Here is a 24,190-nt window from a genome sequence, read left to right on the forward strand (position 1 = left end):
CAGCAAAGGCAATGCCGACTATTTGACGGCCAGAGAATTTTCCATTCTGTCCGCCGCTTTCACTGTCTGGTATGATGATGGGCTGAATCGAGTTTCACTGGCATATATGCGTGTCTGAGTCTCAGTATGACTAGTACAAGGGAGGGACCGCATCAAGAAACAGGTAAAATTCATTTTTGAAGATGCTGCTGGATGTATTAATGCTCCATTTGCTGGCGTCGCCTTGAGTTTGTCGTCATCACCAACCAGCCCCGGTTAATGTCTGCGACGATGATGATGGGAGAGGGAGGTAGAAGTTCAGGGGCTGCCATCTTTGTTGATCTCTCACCGCCACTATCACAGTACTGCCTGCCTACTTGCGAGCTGAATCAAAGTGTCATATAGCAGGTTCTGGAATATTTTTTTTGGGCAAAAGGTCTCTGTTCCTTGGCATCATTCACCACAGTAGTCTTACTTCAGCATGTTTCGTGAAGAAAATTGTCTCGGTACCGTCTTTTCAGAATTTCCCTAAAATGATCCAATCAGTGTAATTTAGAGCCCCTCCATAGCAGTCCCTTCTGAGTCATATCATCAGTATCGAGAGTTATCCGGTACTCTGCCGCAGTCCATGCTTACACCCATAAGTCATACCTAATGTATGATGCAGGCGAAGAGTTAATATGAATAGTATACTCTCCATCGATGATGCTATGTCTCGTCATGTGTCAGGTGGTGTTGGGGACATCAGAGCCATGGTATAGCACTTTAGTCTGTCTTGACGACGGCGATATCAACAAGCCCATGACAGTGTTCGGGGCCATCCTCGAGGCTCTTAGCGAAGAATATCATGACCTATGCAATGTGAATGCCATCATCATGCGATCTCTAATTATTGGCTTATACATGCTTGTATAGTCAAAGCAGCTAAGCTGTCAAGATACTTCGATGCTGATAACATTTTTGCACAAGCTCCGAGTGGTGATAGGTTGATGCATTCATGTTCTCTTCACGCATGCGGCTTCTGACTGTTCTACTTTGCTTTCAGGTTCACAGCATATTAGGTGGACCATTTAATGCAGAGCCTGGCGTCTCTAGAAAGATGACTTTGATTTACTAATTCATTTTGGTCTGAACTCACCAATCATGTTCCATGTTTCGACTGTGATTCTCTGATGTTGTCTTTTGCATATATCATATGAAAGACCAGGATATGAGACATCTCACTTGCAAAGTATTTAGGCCAAGATACCAGCGAACTTCGTACCTTGGCACCATCACCATCACCATCTCCTATTGCAATCCTGTCGTCTCTTGGGTAGGTATATCGTACCTCGTTTCCACCTTCATTCTCAAATAGCCTGATTCATTAACTGACAGATTATTCCTAGCCGTTATCGAGGTAAACAAGATGCTCACAAGGAAGATGGATAGAGCCGAGGTATGTATCAGATGCATTCAAGCTGATGTACCTCCTCTAACGTGCTATTAGAAAAAGTCATCCTCTTCTTCTGGCCTTGAGCTGGTCAATTATAAACCCTATATCACCGACGAGGGCCTCCTTCCCCTCCTTCATGGAAGCTTCTCGTCCCTGGACTCTACCACCATCAATTCCATTTATGCCCAAATCACACGTCTCGATATTGAAGTGCAATCTCGTCAAAACAAAATCACTATGACCTAATCTTCTCTCCAACGTCTTCAAGAGGAGTGCGATCATGCCATGACAGATCTCTCTCATAATAAATCCCTTTTATCCCCTATCCGATGCATGCCATCTGACATCCTTCTGCACATATTCAATTTGGCAGCTGAAGGTAGTGAGATCTGCATCTCATTGCCTCCATTCATCCTTCATAGTGTATGCTCCACATGGAGGGCCTTTGTCCTGTCAGAGCCATCCCTTTGGTCTAGGGTGAACATCAATTTAACTAAATTCTTCGGGGAGACGAGTGAATCATACAACTCGAAGAATCGTCTCCTCCTCCACACTGCCTTCTTTCTGTCGAGAGATTATCCCCTCAGGATGTCAATGCAGGGCGTGGGCACTTCCACAGAGGCATGCACAATAATGATGGATTACATCGCTCCTACATCTCAATGGTGGATATCCCTTTCTCTTCGTTTCTATGATCTGAAAAGCATCTTTGGACTTTCAAACATCTCAGGACCCCTCCCAATGCTGGAAAGCTTGGATTTCACCCTGTCCAATTATCATTCACAGAAGAATTTTCATACCACCATGTCCCAGCTTTTCTGTTCCGTTCCTTTACTACGCTCGGTCAAAATAGCTGGCGACTTCTTTGACGAACTATCGCTTCCTCTTCATCAACTCACGACCATCAATTTCAAACCTCAGCGATGCCGGACTTCTGAAACATCCCTGTTCTATGATTGTATTGGTAAAGGGGCGGAACTGGAATCATTCACCTTTGAAAGGATCTATGAGGGTCCTTCGGACGTGCAGAAATTTTCGGGACCATTACCGGAAATAACCCATACAAATATCCGACAGCTTTCACTGCGATACGATATCCCCACAGATCTGAAGTATTGTATTTTTCCAGCACTGGAGGACCTGTCTCTTTTTGCTTGTCTTCAAGAACAGCATTCGGGACTCAGTTGTACTGTACATGAACTTGGAATGATCTCCAAATTTCTGAAGCACTCCAAACCCTGTCTTCGATCCTTCGCTGTGTACAGGCCTCTGGCTTTACCAGTTTTCAACGATATCGCCATGGGGACGTTTACATCCCTCACAGATCTTGTCATTGCCATAAACGAGGAAATGTCAACTGAAATAGTGCAAATATTGGCCGAGCCTTCGTTCGTCCCATGTCTTCAGCGATTGTCCCTGCATATCTGCTGTACAGCAAGATCATTATTTGAAGATGATTCACTATATGATATGACTATATCTCGACACAAATGTGGGCTGCAATCGCTGGTCTTGTCGGTTCCAGACACCGAGGCTTTGAGGACCTATCGCTTTCCGGATAATTCTGACTGGAAGGGGTGGTTGTTGCAGGTATATAAACTGAAAGAAACTGGATTGGGAGTGATCTTCTCATTGGATAAAGCAGACTTTTTTGATGAAGAAGATGCATCTAATGAGTTTGCGAATTGGCTTAATGTTTGGACTATTCTGGATCGTTTCGCCTAATTGTATGACTTGGAAATTTACTTTCTGGTTGTATTCCTGTGCCCCGAGTTTGATTAAATGGACATCGATCCATAGAATGTAATTTGTGGCGAGTGATGATTATCATGCAAATGATGCTATATGATAGTTGTGTGCATTCCAGGCCATTCGCCACATAAAGGAACAGTATCAGTGGAATCACCAAATTGTAGCAGTAATAGACATGATTTTGTCATAGAAGGGATAATGAACATACTTTGGAATTTGACCAACAGCCCTTCTCAAATTCCAGTTCATGCCGCAGTTTATTTTTCAGTTTATTTGATGGCATGATGGCCATAAAGGCAATTCCCTTCAGCAGAATCTTAGTGGAGTGTGAACTAGGCTCTTGCAAATCGAGAAATTCAGATTCAGTTCAGACAAGTCATAGCCCTCATGGATTGGGATGGTGAGATCCAGTGGCATCAGTTTTGGATGATCTTTCTCAGTTCAAGACAGCAAGATCTTTTGCAATTCCCATCTTTGGCAGTATCATGATGATCATTTTCAGCAGCATGAGTACATTCTCATTGACAAGAGTAGGTATTCACATTACAGATGCACTATATACTGAGTTTGGCTTAGTAGGCTATCTGCTCACATAGATCTTGTTCACAAACCATGACTTAACTCAAGATCCTGTTAAAGCTGCAGACTGAAAACAGTGGAACTGGAAACTTTCTTCCTTGCATATGTCTGTGGAGCATGCTTTCAGCTGGTTGAACAGTGATCTCTAATTTGTCACTGCCTTCCTGATCAGAAGCTACAGGATCACTGTAGATTCAATCAGTCTCTTATGATTCTACATAATATATTGAAAGAATATAGTGATGATTCTGAGATCACCAAGACTTTTCTATACAGCATTTAAGTGTATAGTATACAGTGATATGCCCTAGTCTCAAGTTAATGTCAATATACTGATCAAACTCCTAAAATCTTGGTGTGACTACCACTTCAGTATCAATGCTGGCAGTTATAGTCTATCAACCTCTATACTTCCTTTTCTTTATCATCATCCTATACATTCTGATCCTGATCCTTCTTCTTTACCTTCAGTTAGTGTCAGACTCCAGCTGTTGCAGTGCATTGCATTAGTGATTATTTGGTTGTCACCTGTGAGACAATCATTAAACACCTACAAATGTTCAGCACTGCTTCTGCCAGTAATGTGCTTCATAATGGCTAAGTGACTAAGAGAGGCAAATAAGGAGTGAACTCTCAAACACCAACATCTAACCACTCAATACACTATCACCAAATACAATTGATGTTGGTTGTTTTGAGTACAATAGAAGCACTCTTGCAGTCTTAAATAAATTCAAAAAAACAGTCAATAAAGACAGTTATTCAACTCTATCTTGCTTTCAAAGATGAAATACTTGTGAGGGTAGTTTATAGTAATGTTTAAGTACAATTAAGACTTAGAATCAATACACAATTGTGCTCAAAATGAACTTAGAATATTCTGAAACCCAATGAACTCTGAAACTCAAATACTAAGTCTATCAAGCACTTAGGCTTGACTAGCTGCACTCTTGGCTGGCTAGCAGTCCTTAAAACTGAAGAACTTGTATTCCGATGCTGAAACCCTTATAGTTTGGAACTAAAATTAATCTGAAAGCCAAAATACAGTTATTATTCTAATCCAATCCTCTCTAAGTGACAAAGCAACTTAAATAAATCACTAAGTTGAAGCAGAACTCAAAAACCATTGTCCCAGGGACTAACCACAGTGAGCTAGAAGACCTGAATATGGAGGTGGGTCACTTTCTTGCTACTTCCCCTCCTTCTCTATATTTATACATCAAAAACAGAATGTATAAACAAAATGTTCAAAATAGTATTTCTCCTGTTTGAAGCAGAATCACGCCATTATTCTGGAATGGCGGCACTCCTGGACTCCCCTAGGCTTGCCCAGACCCACCTGACCACTGCACAGCTTTATTTTAAGCCTACAGTGCATGTGGGTATCTAACTCCTTTCTGTCTACTCAGAGTTTTAATCCTCTGAGTTATTCTTAGTAGCTTGATTGATCAGGCCCAGTCAGGCCTGGTCAACCAGTCCTATCCACTCTATTCCTCTCAATTCTAAGTCCCTTAGGTCACCTGATACCTAGGAAATTCAGACTTAGGCATTTGAGTCAAAACTCACAGTGCTAGCCACAGATCATTGGGTCTCTCTTCTTACTGCTCCTGGATGATGCTATCTTTACTCAATACTCCACAACTGGCTATGGTATTATGCCTCTAGCTGTCTTAGAATATACTTGTCTTAGTGGCATGTAGAATTGGCCCCATTTGAGGTACCATTTCTAAGTCCAACTTGGACTTAGTATTTTCCAAGATGTGATGCTCAACTTTTCTAAGCTCAAACCTGACTTAGGATTTTTATCCTTATGCTATGTTATTTTACAAAGTCTACTTTAGACCTAGTATTGGTGACTAGCATGACTATCAGCTCAGAGCCTCAGCCATAGTTCTCTACTAGCTAATGGTCCTCAGTTACTATCATATTCTAGTGTGTTATGCAGAATTCAGAAATTATAGGGCTAGACATGTAGCCTGCATATCACCACTAAATGTGCTCTCATAGGTGAAGTGCTTCAAGGCCAAAGACAGGCAAGGCTTGAGAGAAGATAGAGTGAGATAAATTTAAAGCTCAAAGCTAGACTACTACAGCAAGAGCTATCCTACTTATATACTATTCAGCTTATAATAAATATAACTGCTGCCAATTATACTGTTCTATGCTATAATACTGGTCCTATCTGGTCATTGGAGATAAGACAATAGGGAATTGTCTGTGGGTGAGGCAACTGAATACAATAGTGGCCTGTCTGTTGTGATTACTTAATTTTCCCATGCTCTTTGAGAAAGCACTCAAGATAAGATAGACATCCTGATAAGATAAGAAAAAAAAAGATATGGAGAAAATTGTAACAACAAGATAGTGAGTGAATACTTCAACAAGCTGGAGCATCTAGCCAAGTTGGCTGGACTACTTGATGATGTCAATGAAGAAGGACAAATGGTGGAGGCCCTAAAGATCAGGGTTTCACCCTTCTATTTGAAGATTATCTTGGACATCAGCCTCAATATCCTAAAGAGATACATCAAGTGGAAAGAGCAAATTATGGTAATGAACAAGAAATATTAGTAACAGAAGGCCATGAACACCTATCAACAGAGCAACCACAAGTCCAACTGCCTAAACCAGACTAAAACCAACAAACTGATCTCTTTTTCCAAAGCTGATCCTTCTACCTCAACATACACTGCTCAGAAAACTGGGTCCAGAACAACTTACACCAGATCCAGGAAGCCAATGGACATTGACTGAATGAAGAAGGAGGAAAAGTGTTTTAACTGTGAAGAAAATGAGCTTGTATTGCAGAACTGCCTGAAGAAGTGCACACAGGAAGATATTTAAGCACAGATCACTGAGTTGCAGAAGGAGACAGAAGGACTTGAAGAGAATGGAAAGGATATGAAGATCAAAGAGGTAAAAGATGAGGCTGATGAGTGAGTAATTCCACTCAGTCAGCTGAAGGACTTCATAGTGTGTCTTGAAATACCACTGAATGGACTTATACTAGCTCTATAGGTATCTATTTATACATGCATTTGAATATACCCACTCTTGTTACCCTGAACACACTGAAGGAATTGCAAAGAATGAAAACTCAACCACCCATAGGCCAAACATGGGAAGTGACCTCTACTGGCTGGCTAAAACCATTCAACACTGAGTGGACTTGGCAGGCTATGAAAAAAATGAAGACAAAAGAAGAAGCCAAGGCAGTGCTTAGGAACTAAGTACACTGCTGACATATCTGCTGTATGTTTAGGCATGTAATTTTGCGAATTATAATAATACTTCAACTGTATCACAGTCTACTATGCACACAATAAAGAATATGGCTAGAGCACAGTGAAATGGGACATATATAACAGCTAGCTTGAGTGATGATGGGTGGAGAGCATGCCCTAGCAACAGGATGATACCAGAGGGGGTCATACTACACATGAGAGAAATAAAAGGCAGTTCTGACTCAGAGCAGAATATGCATGTCAGACTGTAATATGCATGCAAATGATATGCCAGAGACTCTATTCTGGAGTTTCATGCTTTGGAATTACCATATTTAGTGTATCTTAGTAAATACAGTAGTAGACTATTTAAGTACCACATTGTAAGAGTAGTAGACAAGTTTCCAACCCCCCCACAGTTGTAGTGTAGTGGGCACAGAAAGCCTTGCACTATAGCTCTGAGTTTGTGTTTGTTACTTTAAGTGAGAAAATAGACCTATTATTGATATCATAGAGAGAGAATTGAGAACTGTGTGAGGCACAGAAGCTTATAAGAGACTTGAATTCAAATTGATAAGAGATTTTGAATTGCACTCCAGCCTAAGAATAAAAGAGCAGTGTCCAAAGAACACTATCTTGAGTTTTTGAGATGTTTGTGATGTATGGCACTATAGGTGGCAGAGGTTCAAACCTTTTGGATCTGTCAGACAGCATTTTATTGTCTTTTGTATCTCTGGACCACATAAGTTTGAATCCTGTGAGTCTATGATCAGTTTGGAAACTTGTGAACATATTTGTGATTGGTTTCTGCTTAGAGTGCTAAGTTTTGAGTTGTGTAGTGTGTGTTTAGAGATTTGAAATTGAGCTGAGCTGTGCTTGGAATCATTTTGAGAGTTTTGTGAGAGTGTTTTAATGTATTGTATTGAGCTGCAGTAGACTTTGCCTTGAGGCCTGGCAACATTCATTGCTACCTCTTGTTTTTGATAAAATGAAAAGCTTTGAGACTTAGAGAGATCTGAGACAGTCATACATGTATAATTGCTATTCACACACAGTGAAATCATTTGAGAAGATGATTGTACTTGCTACAGCTACTTTATCATATTATAATCCCTCCACAAACTAAGAGTATTATGTGTGTGTTAGTGTGGGTGTGATCAGTGGATAGCTCTCTGCTGAGACTGTTTTGTGTGCATGCAAAATCTCTTCTATGGAGATTCTTAATCAAAGATTAGAAATGACTTTATATGCATATGTTGGCCCTGAAAGTGTTGATTGGCATCAGTACCTGAATGATCTAGCTCTGTTATATAATTCTGTGCCACACAGCAGCACCAGATATGCACCAGCTTACTTGTTATTCAGATTTATACCTACTACAGAATCCACATTATAGACCAAACCAGAAGACATTTCTCAAGATCTTGGTGATACAGTAAGCAATCAAGGATCAGTTGATGATATACATCTTAGTTATGAAATGACAAAGTGGTAGACATAGTGGAACAATTCAAAGCTGAGTAAACTTGAGCAAAGAAAGCCTTGAAACTAAGTTAAGCCTATCAGCAAAAACATTATAATCAAGGATGACTTCTCTTAGAATTTAATGAAGAAGACCAAGTATTTTTGATTCTGCATTCCTTGTAACTCCTAAAGGAAGTAAAAGAAAGGGAAAAGAAACTATTGATGTGATATGATGGTCCTTTTAAAATTATATGGAAGATCAGTCCAGTCATATACCAGCTCAGACTCTCAGTATCTTATAGAATTCATTCTATCTTGAATATCACACATTTGAAAAGATATTCTACATCTCCTCTAGAATTTGGAATTCAGACCATTAAAAATATAGTGAATGCACACTTCAAAAAATTACTAGAAGTTGAAGTTGGGAAGATAGAAGGAGAAAGAATGTTCAAGACTTCAGGCAAGTACTGACACATTAAGAAATATTGTGTCAGATGGATCAGACTACCAGAGAATGAGGACAAATAGAAGACAAAGAAAGAGCTAAGGAATGCATCACACATTCTAGAAAGGTGGATCAAGTCACAAAGTATAATTAGTAATGAGAGGTAATTATTTCATAATGCATCCTCTATTGTACTAGTTCATATGACTCATACTCTCAAACTCAGAATATCAATACATCACCTGAGAATCTTCTACTACTGGTATAGAAAAACAAAGCAAGTATATGTGTATATATATTGAATTCTCAATTGTCTTAAACTCTAGCTTTATGCACTACTTCATTTCATTTCATTCTCAACTGTAAAGCCTAAATCCATTTGCATTCAAAGGTTAATTCCTTGCCAGAATGTCTACAGCCACCATTACTTTTGACTCTGAGCACTATCTACACTCTTTAAACTAAGTTATTCATCACTCTGCCATCCTCCTATTCTTTGAGAGCATTCTCAAGAATGATACTGTCTTTTAAGACATCCTCAACAAAAACATTGTTTCTAGTGTCATAGGAGAAAAGCACATCTTCAGACCTTCCCATCCACTCAGATGTGCAAGATGAGCAGTCATTCAAACACTCTCTGATATAATGCTTGCAGCAGTATATAACATTACTCCTTACTCTAGAAAAAGACAGTGCTCTATGATCATTTCAGAGTCTGCCTTTGAGAAGCTCAGAATTTGTTCTCAACACAACTTTGACATTGCTCATTTCCATTGTCTCTCAGATTTTCTTCTCAATCTCTATTGTAGTATCTCTGATGAGGTCAATTGCATGTTTAGAAAATTCCAGAAGTTCCTATATCATTGTATCATTTGGCTGGCAACAAAGATCACCCATAATATCCCAAAGGGTTTCAATGCTTGACTCAACTGGAGGTCATTTATTGGATTACAATAGGATGAGTTCCTTTACTGAGTTTCTCCTTCTACCATCATTGCTGAGGCATGCTGATATGATCTTACTGTTGATGAGCTAATCAGGCATTACTATGTTAATGATAGTAGTGCACTGATGCACTATATCTCATCTTCAGTAAGGTATTTTTCTGATATCACAGCATGGTTACACTTTCCCTATGACCCTTGCTACTTGAGCATAGATTTCCTCTATAGCCTGCCACACTTGATCATGGATTTCCCACAGGATGATGACATTTCATCCACTGTCACATCTGCTCCCTCATTTCCATCAGTCTTGATCAATGATGATTTCAACTTCAAATTTATAGACAAGGATGTTGATGATATTACTCACCTAATGAGCAATTTATCTCTTACTAATTAGACACTTTGACTTTAACTTATTAACTACAAATTTTCATTCTCTCTGGGCAAGTGTAGACTGGAGGGGCTTTGTTATAGATATTACTAATCACTATTTCTAATCTTCACTTTTTCTAGTTTTCTTCAATTTTCTATATGCTTACAGAAATTTCTTGATGTTTCTTCTCTCAATTTCTTGCTAGCACTTTCTTAAATAAAGATGTTGTATTTAACCCATATGAAAATACCTTGAATAGAATCTAAAATTCATCTGACTTAACTACACTATTTCATGTGAATCTAAGTGATTGAGTTTGACTACACCTAGCACTTGTTGAATAAACCACTATTCAATTATACCTAGTGCTTATCAGATTCCTCTAGCTATGCTTAATGCTTACTAGACTATATAGATTCCTTTGTAGGTAAATGAACTCATAGATCCCTTCACTATACTACTTAACTAGATTATACTCAAGCTATCTCAATTTTGTACACTGTCTAAATTAAGTCAACTCACAATAATAATCTTAGAATAAATATGCTCAGCCCTCAGCATTCAAATTCATGTTTGTCACAATCAGGATTAGTTCTTTGGAAAATTGGTCTATGACTGCTAAGACAGCATCATATCCCTTATACTCAGAAAGAGGCCCTATCATATTAACTAAGATTATCTTCCACTTGTCAGAAGGGATCTCATTAGATTATAGTGGTGCTGTTCACTGCTGAGTGTTTGGTTTTACTCTCTGACATGTCTCACATCCTTTGACATATGCCTACACTGACTGCCTGAGACCAGGCCATCAATAATTGCTTGTGAACAATTCTTATATCTCAGCAATTTCTGAATGACCTGCTATCATATGATCATAGCATGTTGTGATGATTTCCCCATGTGGCTTTTTATTGGCAGAGATGTACAGTCAGTCATGAAAATAGCACACTCCCTCTTCAAGAGTATATCTATTCTCCATCTTGTCAAGTGCCAGCTGTACTATCTCCTCTACTGACTTCTTCTCTCAGCAAACCTTCTTCAGGATTTCTTGAGCTGAGAGAAAAATCATTGCATTTGCATAGAATAGGTCTGGATTGAGAATGACAATTTCTTCATTATCATTTTCTCTCTGATCATAGTCAGTTCTGTTAAGCCCAAGTTGCATGTGATCTAAACATGTGGTAAACTGATGCTGTATCATGTTTGTACAGTCACATCAGAGTCTACTATTTGTGCCTGTTGATCAAATGCTTTAAGGCCAAAGACAGTCAGCTTGAGATAAAGTGGTAATAATAAACTTTAGCTTGAAGCTGAGAAATATACAGCAAGAGCTATCCTACTTATATACTATTGAGAGGCTAGATAAAAATATGCCTACTAATTATGCATTTCTAAGCTATTGTACTTGTTGTCCTGGAGCATTGCTACTATCTACAAAAGAGTATTGTCTATTGTTGAGAGGTGTTATCATCATTGAAGGACAATGACTAACTCTGCCTATTATAGTGACTAAGCAGATTCCACAATCCCAAGTGCCTGGTTAAGCACCCTGACTAAGCAAGAATAGAGGTTAATGAAGTAGAATGAGAGTTAAATAAAGGAAAAATCTTAACAAGTTTATTGACTAAGTATATCAGCCTTTTTATTAGCAGTACCAGGTTTGTAATGGAGTGTGAAATGATATTCAGCCAGCTCTGTCACCCAGCATGCTTGTCTGCAGTTCAGCTTCTGTGGCTTTTTGAAATACTGGAGATTCTGATGGTCTGTCCAGATTTCAAAATCATACTTGGCACCTAGGAGGTAATGGCACCATTTATCTAAGGTGATCATGATAGCCAGTACCTCCTTGTCATAGATTTTATAGTTGCATTCTTTGTAGACAGTGTCTTAGAGACTATGGGTTTCCATTGTCCACTCTGCTCCAGACTGAGAATAGCTCTAAGAGCCTCTTCTGATGCATCAGCTTCTACTTTGAATCTTCCATCATTAACTGGAATAGTGAGAATTGAGAATGAGCAGATCTGGCATTTGATCTCTTGGGATGTCTATTCCTGTGTATCTTCCTATTTCCACTTGGCTTTTTCAGTGAGTTTGGTCAGTGGCAAGGCCATCTTGCTGTAGCTTTCAATAAAGTGTGAATAGAATTTTGCAAATCCTAAAAAAGATTGCAACTCTCATTTTTTGGTGGATGTCAGCTATTCTTGTACTTCCATTGGTTTCACTGGATCTATTTGTAGCCTTCCTTCCAAGATGATGAGATCAAGATACTCTGTTTTGAGGGTTTCAAATTTGCATTTTTCCAGTTTGAAAGACAGTTTGTTCTCTCACAGTATCTGTAGTACTTGCTCCATAATTTTATGGTGTTCCTGAAGCATTTTGAGAAGATCATTATATCATCTAGATAGATAGTAGCCTTTTCTTAGATGATTAGATCTTGGAATATATTATTCATTATCATCTAAAAGATGGCAGATGAATATGTGAGCTTAAAAAACATTTTCCATAGCTCAAACAACCTTCAGTTAGTTCAAAATACAGCCTTTTACTCATCTCCTTTCTTGATCTGGATATTATTATATCTCTATCATACATCTAGCTTAGTGAAATACTGAGCACCTGACAGTTTATTGATGAGTTCTGAAATGAGTGAGAGTGGATATTGATTTTTGACTGTCAGGTTATTTAACTTCCAATATTTCTATATGGGTCTCAGTTTTTCATCCTTCTTTTTGACAAAAAAGAAGAGTGAGATCATGAGAGATTTGGATACTTGGATTCTCCTATTGGTCAAGTTCTCATCAAGAAACTTCTTTAGCTCCTCTTGCTCTGTCCATTCAAGTGGATATATCTTGCAGTCCAGATTAGTGTCAGCATTGGGGACCAGCTCAATTGCACTAAGTTTTGATCATAGTTTGATTATGTTCATTTTATTTTTAGCATGCCTCTCTGTATTTGTATTAGCATATTCAATGCTAAGTGCAGGGACCTTATTTGCAGTATAATCTCTCTGGTATTATTCTACTACTAGGCCATGTACTCCACTAATTGTCACTCAAGTCAGGTATCATACATAACAAGTCTTCTTTCATCATGCACTAGTCATATTTTCTATTGTGTGTATAGTAGATATGAATACAGTCATTGTATTCTTAGAATTTGCAAAATTACACACATAAACACATAGAGAGCATGTCACTGTCTATCACTCAAGATACTTCAAAAGCAAGTGATGCAGTAGCACCTTAAAGAAATCAGGAGATGAAGTTTTCTGATGAAGAATAGTTGGAACTCAGTAAGATGTACTGAGAGAAGCAAGCTATGAAAAGGGCATATGACAAATTGAACTAAGTGAAGATGGCTGAATGTCAAGAGGGTTTTAGCAAGTAGTTTCTTGATGCATACATGAGTGAATTACTAATATTTTCTTAAATATGTGAACAGATGACACTAATATAGTGCATTCACAGCTAGGCACTGTATTTATCAATACTGAACAAGTTTTTATAGGTACTAACAATAATTACTCACTGCTCACTATTGAAGAAACCAGTATGCAAATGTAGATCTCATCTGATAAGAAGGTAGTCAAAAACTCAAGTGCTCAGAAGCAGAGCTGAACTGAGCAAGTGATGCCCTTTAAGGAATCAGAATAGTGCAGAGCCTCTGAAGGGAGGTCCTGGCCTAAAAAGACTGAGAAGTACCTAAAGGAAGAACACCCTATTATGAGAGGCAAGACACCAATAAAATGGCAGAAGTCTGGCACAGCTGCCTGAGTATTATGTATGATAGAGGAGTCCACAGACTCTATTGCATTAGCTATTTTGCAGGGGGTGGATCTACCTCAAGCAAACAATCAAGATCAATCAAGAGCTGGTCAATACCCTTTAAGATATGAACAAGGAGCTGCTCTGGGCTCTGGATCAGATATATGAATCCAAGAAATATATTCAAGAAAGAAAAGAAGGTGATAAAACCATTCTCAAAATCTAGTTAGAAACTCTAGACACATATATCAAGTAGTCACTATGGAAGCACTATTGGATAGTGGCTGTATAGGCAACTCTATCAATGAAGATTTAATTAAGCACAATAGGTTCAATATGCAAAATATTGTTAGACCCATTTCTATATATAACACTGATAGATTGCTCAATGCTGAGAGCTCCATATCAAAGTATTGTGAGCTTGGAATGACCAGAGAAAAAGGACATATCAAATCTATTGACTTTGCAGTCATCTGTTTGCACAATCAGAAGGTATTCTTAGAGCATGATTAGCTCAAGAAGTATAATCTATGAGAAGACTGAAAGAATAGTGATATCATCTTCAATGAGTGTATATGTAACAGATGACAATGATCACATCTGAACTAGGACTGTCCTAAGGAGTCTATCTGAAAGGAATTATATTAGAGATAACACCTTTTGATGGTGTATTTTCAATCTGGTTTAGAGATCTGAGTGATGGACACTACATTCAATGAGTTAGCAGCACAATCTTATGCAGAAAATCCAAAAAGAATATTCAAAGAGCTAGTCCCTAGACACTACAAAGACTTCACAGATGTATTCAGTAAAAAAAGACTCTGATGAGCTGCCACTACAAAAACCATGGAACTATGCAATCAAGCTGGTATCTGAAACTAGCACAAACCTAGATTGCAAGGTGTATCCACTTGGGCAGATGGAGTAAGAGAGGCTTAATAAGTTGTTTGATGAGAATCTTACCAGTGAAAGGATCCAAGAATCTAAGTCTCTGATGGCATCCCCTTTCTTCTTTGTCAAGAAGAAAGATAAAAAACTAAGACCTGTATAAAACTATCAAAAGCTGAATGACCTAACAATCAAAACCTACTATCCACCCTCACTCATTTTTGAACTTATAGACAAATTATCTGATGCAATGTACTTCACCAAGCTAGATGTATAGTGAAGATATAATAATATCTAGATTAAAGAAAGAGACAAGTTGAAAGTAGCATTTAGAACCAACTGAGAATTGTTTGAACTGCTAGTTATTTTCTTTGGGCTCACAAATTTTCCAGTGATCTTCCAAATGATAATGAATAACATATTCAGAGATCTAAGCACTGAAGAAAAAGTGATGATCTATCTGAATGATATAATGATTTTCTCAAAACATCCAAAGAGCACTATGAAACTGTGTGGCAGATATTGCAGATCCTGTGAGAAAATAATTTATATCTAAAATCAGAAAAATGCAAGTCTGAAACATTTAAAATAGAATACTTAGATCTCATTATAGCAGAAGAGAGGCTATGAATGAATCTGGTGAAGATGGCAGGAGTATGAGAATAGCCAACATCTATCAAGAAGAGAGAGCTACAATGCTTTTTAGAGTTCATAAACTTTTACTAATGCTTCATAGAAGGCTACAGCAAGCTAGCACTACCACTAACTAAGTTTACTGAGAAAGCCAAGTGGAGATGAGAGAATATGCATTCCAGGAAATCAAGCACTAAATCTGCTCAGACCTCATACTCACAATCCTAATAGATGATGAAAAATTCAAGATAGAGGCTGACACATTAGAAAGAGCCCTAGGAGCTATTCTCAGCCAAGAACAGAATAGGCAGTAGAAACCCATTACATGTCTATCTAAGATATTGTCTGCCACTGAATGCAACTACAAAATCTATAACAAAGAGTTGCTGGCTATTATGACAGCCCTAGATGAGTAGCAACACCATCTAATAGATGCAAAGCATAAGTTTGAAATCTGGATAGATCATCAGAATCTCCAGCATTTCAAAAAACTGCAGAAGCTGATCCACAGATAGGAGCAGTGGGTAACAGAGTTAGCAGAATAACATTTCATATTTCATCACAAACCCAGTGCCACCAACAAGACAGAAGACTTACTCAGTCAATGAGCAGACCATAACTAAGAAAACAATGATAATAAGAAAATCATAATACTCAAATCTGAGTTATTCTATGCAAATGCTATAGTATTTCTCACTGCACCAGAAGTTCTAAAGAAAGTTTGATAAGAGAAGAAATCTATTGAGGAGACAGTAAAACTTGCTTGCAACAATGAAGAAGAGTGGACTCTTAAAGAGGGAGTATATTATTTCTATGATCAGCTATATATCCCAGTAAATAAGAAGTTACATGAAGAGATCATCATAACATGTTATGATTATCTGACAGCAGAATATCTAGGAATAGTGAAGACTCAGAAATTAGTGACATATGATTATTGGTGGCCAAATCTCAGGCAGTCAGTAGAAGTCTATGTCAAAGCATGTGAAATATGCTAGTGAATGAAACCAAGCACACAAAGGAGAGCAACACTGCTATACCTAAACAAAATCCCATCAGACAAGTGGAAGGTGATTTCCATGGATATAATAGGATTTCTCTCTGAGTCCAAAAGGCATGATGCTGTTCTGATAGTACTGGACTGATTCTTAAAGAAACTCATCCTTATTGCAACAAACATGAATTTGAATGCTGAAGGATGGTTATATTTGTTCTAAGATCATGTGTATGCCTATCACAGGCTCTCCAACAAGATAATTTCAGATTGTAGCTCACAGTTTATATCACAGTTTATCAAAGAACTTTATAAGTTACTTAGAATTACTGAAAATCTCTCTATGGCATATCACCCCCAGACTGATGTACAGACAGAGTCAGTCAATCAAGACATTGAAAAGTACCTCAGAATTTTGATAAACTACTGGCAAGACAACTGAATAGAGTGGCTCCCAATAGCATGATTTGCCTACAATAACCATAAAAATTCATCAATAGGCTATAGCCCATTCTATGTAAATGCTGGAATCCATCTGAATACTGGGATGAACTCCTCACAAAAGAAAAGCCAAGTACCCTGGGCAAAAGATTTTGCAGCAGAGATGAAGAAAAATCATGATGAGGCTGAATATTTATTGCACAAGATAGCATAGTCCATAAAGAGACAATATGATAAGAGAAAGGCACTGGTGAGAAACTATCAGCTAAGGAACATGATTATACTAGATATGAAGAATCTGAAGACAGACAGAAAGATGAAGAAGTTGGACAACAAGTTTGAAAGCCTCTTCAAGATCTTAAAGAAAGTAGACAATGGAGCATATGAATTAGCTATCCCAAAGACATGGAAAATCCATTCTGTCTTTAATGAAACTCTTCTTAAACTATTCTGAATAGCAGAGTTTCCCAACCAGGAACTACCATCACCATTCAAAGTCATAGTTATAGATGATAAAGATGAATACAAGATTGACACAATTCTGAATGATAAAACTTATTATCAGAAACAGTAGTTTCTCATTTATTTCAAGGGTTATGATAATGAGAAGAATTGCTGGTATGCTGAAAAGGATGTTCCACATATGAAAAGGCTCATTATAAAGTACTGTGCAGCACAAAACCCACTTGATGCAGTTAACAACGTCAGGCTTGGATGACTAATGTTTACATGTCAGACTATCAGAACTCAAAAGCTCCTCTTCAAACTCAAATAACACCTATTTGAAGCCAAGAAGCTTTACATGTGGAAAGAAACCAATAAAATCAAGGTGGTAACACACCCTGAAGATGTTCATGCATGTAATTTTGTGAAATACACTACTACATGCTAAATAAAAAAGTACTACTAAGCATGAGAAGCAAAACAGAGCTAGAGCATAATAAAAGAAAGGCTAGCCATGATGAGCCTGAGTGACAATTGGTGGAGTACATGACTTAGCTTCAGGATAATACTAAAGGGTCACACAATGCAGAAAGCCTCAGTACTTGACACTGAATGCACTAACAATAACATAGAGCTTATATGCTAAGAATAGAAATCATGCAGAACTAGAGATATGACATTGTTATATCCATGCTGCTGGCCTCTGTGTCACCTTGACCAACCATGAATTCAATCACCAAGTCTCACCAGACTGCCCATTCCCTATTACCTATTAATTTCATTTTACCATTATTATTTCACATCTATATTTCATATTGTAGTATCTGGACTTTAAACATGGTAGCAAACAGTTGACCCTGAAACCCAACAGACTGACTCAGAATTAACTACTATTAGTATATAAACTATATACAATTGTTGTAATTACTCAGTTTGAATATCAACTTAGATAGCCACTTACACTTCATGCTCTTCAGTTCCTCTTTATTTTGTCCATCAGATTCTGCTCCAAATACTATTTCTCTTTACTTCTCTGATGGAACCCTATTCTGCCAATCCAAATCCTTGGACCTCAACTCAAGGGTGATGTTGCCAATAGCCTTGTTGATGCTTATGCACTCTGCCAGACTGTTACGTGCATGCTGCCGGCCTCTGTGTCACCTCAACCAACCATGAATTCTATCATGCTACCCATCAGACTCTGGCCACTTCCATTACCTACTAATTTCATTTCACCATTATCATTTTACATCTGTATTTCACATTGTAATACCTAGACCCTGAACTCGGTAGTGAATATTCACACCAGAACCCAATGGAACCCGACTCAGAATTAGCTACTATTAGTATATAAAGCCATGTATATCACTGTAACTACTCAGTTTGAATATCAACTTGGATAAGCCACCCACACTTCGCACTCACTTCAACTCCTCACTACCTTGTCTGTTGGATTCTGCTCCAAAGGACATTCCAGTTCACTTCTCTGATGAATCTCCATCCTGTCCATCCAGATCCTTGGGCCCCGACTCAAGGGTGACATTGCCAATAGCTTCGTCGATGCCCACGCACTCCGCCAGACTCCATGAGTGCACTCAAGCCCACTTGATTGGCATGTTCCTAACAGTATATTCAAACTGAAACCCTTGAGTCGAAAAATTTTATCATATCCACCACATTTACCCAACCCACAGAAACCGATCCTGAACAAACCCAGCCTACCCATCCAAACATGTTTTCCATGGAAGACATTCTGGCCTCTGCCTCAAAGGAACAACCAGGCCTTTTCAGATCAGCCTCCAGTGGAGGACAACCTTCCCATAGGGAAACCTACCATCACTCTAGCTTCACTGCCTGCCAACCTAATTATGATGATTCCCCTAACCCTTTCGACGCCACCAGCATCCCAACCAATGGGGCCCAACAGGCCAGCCTGATGTATAGTGCCTGAACTGACCCCCCAATAAACCCCTTATCCCTGGGCAACATGCATGGGAACCCAGACAGCCCAGACTCAGAGGGCAGAGATGAAGACACTCCTACTCATACTCCCATCCGACGAGAACCAGATGGCAATCCACCAAACCCTTTTTCAGGTGGTCCAGGAGGTCCAGGAGGTCCAGGTGGTCCCAATGGCCCAGGCAGCTCCAATGGCCCTGCAGGAAGTAACAATCCAAACCAGCAGGACATGTTCCTAGAATTCATGAATCTGTTACAAGGAGTCTCTGCTTCCCTCAACAACCCTAAACCAGCCACCATCCATACCAAGGTCAAGGAACCAGAACCATTTGATGGCTCTGACCCTCACAAACTGAAGGCATTCATCATCTCCCTTCAGTTGAATTTCAATGACAGACCTACCACGTTTGCAACAGATGCCAACAAGATTAACTACACCATTTCATTCCTGGCCGGCACTGCGCTTAACAGGTTCGAACTAGACATTCTTAACCCCAATCCATGGAATCCATCAGCCTGGCAATTCTCCTATGCAGCTTTCCTAGATGAGCTTTGTAGCAACTTCGGCCCCTTTGATGCTATCAGAGATGCTGAAGATGCATTAGAACACCTTCGGACGTGCGATGGAGATCAGATCATGAAGTATATGGTCCAATTCAATCAGTATGCTTCACAAATTGGGTATGGAGATAACTCCCTCCGCCACACCTTTTACCATGGCCTCTGCACCTGTATCAAGGATGACATGGCATACCATGGGAAGCCAAACAATCTTCGTGATATGCGCTTCCTTGCTCAAGAACTTGATGCTCACTACTAGACCCGGAAGACTGAAATTGCCCATGAAAACCAGGACAACAAATCTCCTAACCCCAAATCCAAGGGGTCTAACACATCTTCCTCAGACTCCAGCTCCACACCAAAATCTACCACCCCTAAGCCCTATGCTGACAAGCTAGGCAAAGATGGCCATCTTACTCAGGAAGAAAAAGACTGCTGGCACCAGAACAACCTTTGCATGTTCTGTGGAGCCAAACACAAGACCGAGGACTGCAACAAGCGGAAGGCAGCAGCCTCTGCCAAGGGTCATGCAGCAGAAGTTGACACTGCTCCCGTGGAACCAGCTCCGATGGAGTTGGAAAACTAGAAAGCAACCCTGTTCCCTCCGTGCGAGTTCAGGGTTGTGTTGACTCTATTCGCACACCAGAGGTCATCACTCTGAATGCAACATCCCTTTCCAATCACTCCTTCCACATTCCCCTCTCAGAAGAATTACCAACTGCTATGGAACCTGATGGTTCCCCAACTTGTATCATTCTGCATTTTCTTGCCCTTATTGATTCTGGCTCTAGCCACTGCTTTGTTGACACTAAGTATGTAGCTGCCAATGAAATTCCCATTAAAACCATCCCTAGTGTGCAACTTTGATTATTTGATGGCTCCATCGGAAGCTGTATATCTCAAATCGCAACCATCCCCATCTGTTTCCCATCTGGAGACACCTTCCCCATCGACTTTTATGTCACTCCTCTGGATTCATCTTGCAATCTTGTCCTAGGATACAACTGGCTCTCCTGCTACAATCCACTGATTGACTGGGCTGAGAACAGTATCATTTTCTGTTCAAGCTACCAGGACCCCACTCCAACCAATTCTGTGGCCTCCACCACATCCCAGAGACTTCCATGCCCACAGGACAACAGTCCACCTCTTTCCAAGCCTTCCAGCTCAATTTCAGGACTTCCATGCCCATCGGACTCTATCAGTCCAACTTCCAGGGCTTCACCCCATTCCAAGTCCACATTGGGTAGCCAGCGGACTTCATTCCCATATGAACCCATCTATTCCTATCCTCCCTCAGAATCTTTTACTATGAAAGTGCACCCAAAGATCTCCATCATATCCGCTGCTGCATTCATCTGAGCCAGTGCAGAAGAAGGCATCCAGCAGTTCACACTGCAGCCTTCTTTGCCTAATATTGGAGCCAAAGCTGCATCCACAGAACTGGCAGATCTTTCATCAGTGCCAGTAGAGTACCACAATTTTGCAGATGTCTTCAGCGATACTCTCTCCAAAAAACTACCTGAACACAGACCATACGACCTCAAAATCAACCTTGAGGAAGGGATGTCTCCACCACTTGGACCCATTTATTCTCTCTCAGAATCTGAACTCAAAGCCCTATGAGAGTTTATTGATGATAATCTGCACAATGGGTTCATTACTCCATCCCGCTCTCCACATGGGGCTCCAGTTCTATTCGTCAAGAAAAAGACCAGTGAACTCCGACTTTGCATCGACTACCATGGCCTAAACAAAATCTCCAAGAAAGATCGCTACCCTCTTCCCCTCATTTCTGATCTCCTTGACTCCACCCACTCCATGCGCATCTACACCAAGCTTGACCTTCAGCATGCCTACCATCTCGTTCACATAGCTAAGGGGGACAAATGGAAAACAGCCTTCCAGACCCGTTATAGTTCCTTTGAATGGCATGTCATGCCCTTTGGCCTCACAAATGCTCCAGCGGCATTCCAATGATTTGTGAATGATATATTCTCAGACATGCTCGACATATCAGTAGTAGTCTACCTCGACAACATCCTCATATATTCTGACAACCCAGAAGATCACCAGAAACATGTTCTTGAGGTCCTACGCAGACTTAGAGCTAATGGACTCTACTGCAAGGGTTCCAAATGTGAATTCAACTGGGACTCCGTGGAGTACCTAGGCTACATCCTATCACCTGAAGGACTTCACATGTCTGAAGAAAAAGTCAAGGCGATTGTTGACTGGCCGGTGCCGCGAAAAGTCAAGGACATCCAATCCTTCCTCAGCTTTGCCAACTTCTACTGTCGCTTCATACACGGATATAGTGACATCATCATCCCCCTTACATGACTCACCCGCAAGGGAACTCCATGGAAATTTGATGACAAATGCTTGGCTGCCTTCAATGAATTGAAACAAGCCTTTACACATGCTCCCATCCTTACTCACTGGGTTCCTGATCGAAAGATAGTGGTAGAAATGGATGCCTCTGATTATGCCATCGCAGCTATCCTCTCCATCTACCTCAAAGATGGCGAAATTCACCCGATTGTGTTCCACTCCCAGAGCCTCCACAATGCTGAACTCAACTATGACACCCATGACAAGGAGCTCCTGGCCATTTTCGAAGCTTTTAAACATTGGCGGCACTACCTTGAAGGCTCCACAGACTCCATCGATGTCATAACAGACCACAAAAACCTTGAATACTTTGCCACCACTAAAATTCTAACCTGCCGACAAGTCCACTGATCTGAATACCTATCCCAGTTCAACCTAGTAATTCGTTTCCACCCCGGAAAACTTGGTGGAAAACCGGATGTGCTCACTAGATGATGGGATGTCTACCCTAAAGAGGCAGATAGCCAATATGCCCAAGTCAACCCCCACAATTTCCGACCCATGTTCACCCAAGAACAACTTTCGGTGTCACTCCGTGCAACCTACCTTGAAGGCCCTACCCTCCAAGCCAGTGCCATCATGGACATTGACAAGCTCCACATCAATATCAAACAAGCACAATGTTCTGACCCTACATCCTCCGACGGCCTCTGCCAGGCTAAGGCCACTTTGGAATCCTCCCCCTCTCAGTGGACCATTGATGAATCAGACATCCTCTGCTTTGAAGGCTGCATCTATGTCCCGGAGTCCGGAGATCTCCGTCTCCATATACTACAGAACAATCATGACCACATCTTGGCAGGCCACTTTGGTCAAAACCAGACATTGGAACTAGTCTGGTGGAACTATACCTGGCCAAAGATGTGCAAATATGTCCAACACTATGTTAAGTCCTGCACAGTTTGTGGGCACAATAAGGCACCTAGACACTGCCCCTATGGGTTACTCAAACCTCTGCCAGTTCCTGAATGGCCATGGGATTCCATTTCCATAGACTTCATTGAACAACTACCAGACTCCAATGGATTTACCACTATCTTAGTAGTCATAGACCGAGCTAGCAAGCAAGCCATCTTCATTCCCACTCATGACACCATCAACTCCGTAGAGCTAGCCCAACTTTTCCTTATCCATGTATTCTCCAAACATGGGGTACCCAGTCACATCACATCTGACCATGGCTCTGAATTCATCTCCCAATTTACTCGTGCCTTAGCTGTGGCCCTTGACATGGAACTCCACCTCACCTCTGGTTACCATCCAGAGGCCGACAGACAAATGGAACAAGCAAACCAAACCCTGGAACAATACATCTGCATCTACTGCTCCTACCAGCAGGACAACTGGGACACCCTCTTACCCATTGCTGAATTTGCCTACAACAATGCCCCTAATGTGTCCACTGGAATCTCCCCATTTTTTGCTAACAAGGGTTACCACCCCAACATCACCGTTCACCCTGAAAGGGACATCGCCTCCACTCAGGCCCAAGATTTCACAGTCAACCTTGACGAACTCCATCAATTACTGAAGGATGAAATTTCCGAAGCTCAGTCTCACTACAAGACCCAAGCAGACAAACATCGGATTCTGGCACCTCTGTTCACAGTAGGGGACAAGGCCTACCTCAGCTCCAAACATATCAAAACCACCTGCCCGACCAGAAAATTTTCGGAGAAATACCTTGGTCCCTTCAAAATCATAGCCCAACCTGGTACCCACTCCTTTACCCTGAAGCTTCCACCAGATCTCCGGTCCATTCACCCCGTCTTCCATGTGTCACAATTGGAACCCATAGAAGAAAACACCATTCCTAACCGAATCCAACCACCACCGCCTCCAGTCAAAGTCGACGGAGAAGAACATTTCGAAATAGCCCAAATCCTCGACTCTAAACTGGACCGCTGGTTC

At 40.3% G+C, this 24,190-nt stretch overlaps 2 protein-coding genes across 2 annotated transcripts; both read left to right on the forward strand.

Annotated features, from left to right (window-relative positions):
• Positions 1 to 2,218: 2,218 nt before the first annotated feature.
• On the forward strand, positions 2,219 to 3,139 carry BT62DRAFT_1013308 (uncharacterized protein; the record flags this gene model as incomplete). Its single annotated transcript, XM_043178041.1, has 1 exon — positions 2,219 to 3,139. The coding sequence occupies one exon, from the start codon at positions 2,219 to 2,221 to the stop codon at positions 3,137 to 3,139; it is 921 nt and encodes a 306-aa protein (XP_043033369.1).
• Positions 3,140 to 8,661: 5,522 nt separating this feature from the next.
• Positions 8,662 to 8,907, forward strand: BT62DRAFT_912014 (uncharacterized protein; the record flags this gene model as incomplete). The annotated part of the gene is made up of 1 exon (XM_043183846.1): positions 8,662 to 8,907. A coding segment is annotated over one exon (246 nt), but the record flags the coding sequence as incomplete, so codon positions are not given.
• Positions 8,908 to 24,190: the final 15,283 nt, after the last annotated feature.

This window comes from Guyanagaster necrorhizus (assembly GCF_019112545.1).
Source record: "Guyanagaster necrorhizus MCA 3950 unplaced genomic scaffold BT62scaffold_59, whole genome shotgun sequence".
Classification (NCBI taxonomy): domain Eukaryota; kingdom Fungi; phylum Basidiomycota; class Agaricomycetes; order Agaricales; family Physalacriaceae; genus Guyanagaster; species Guyanagaster necrorhizus.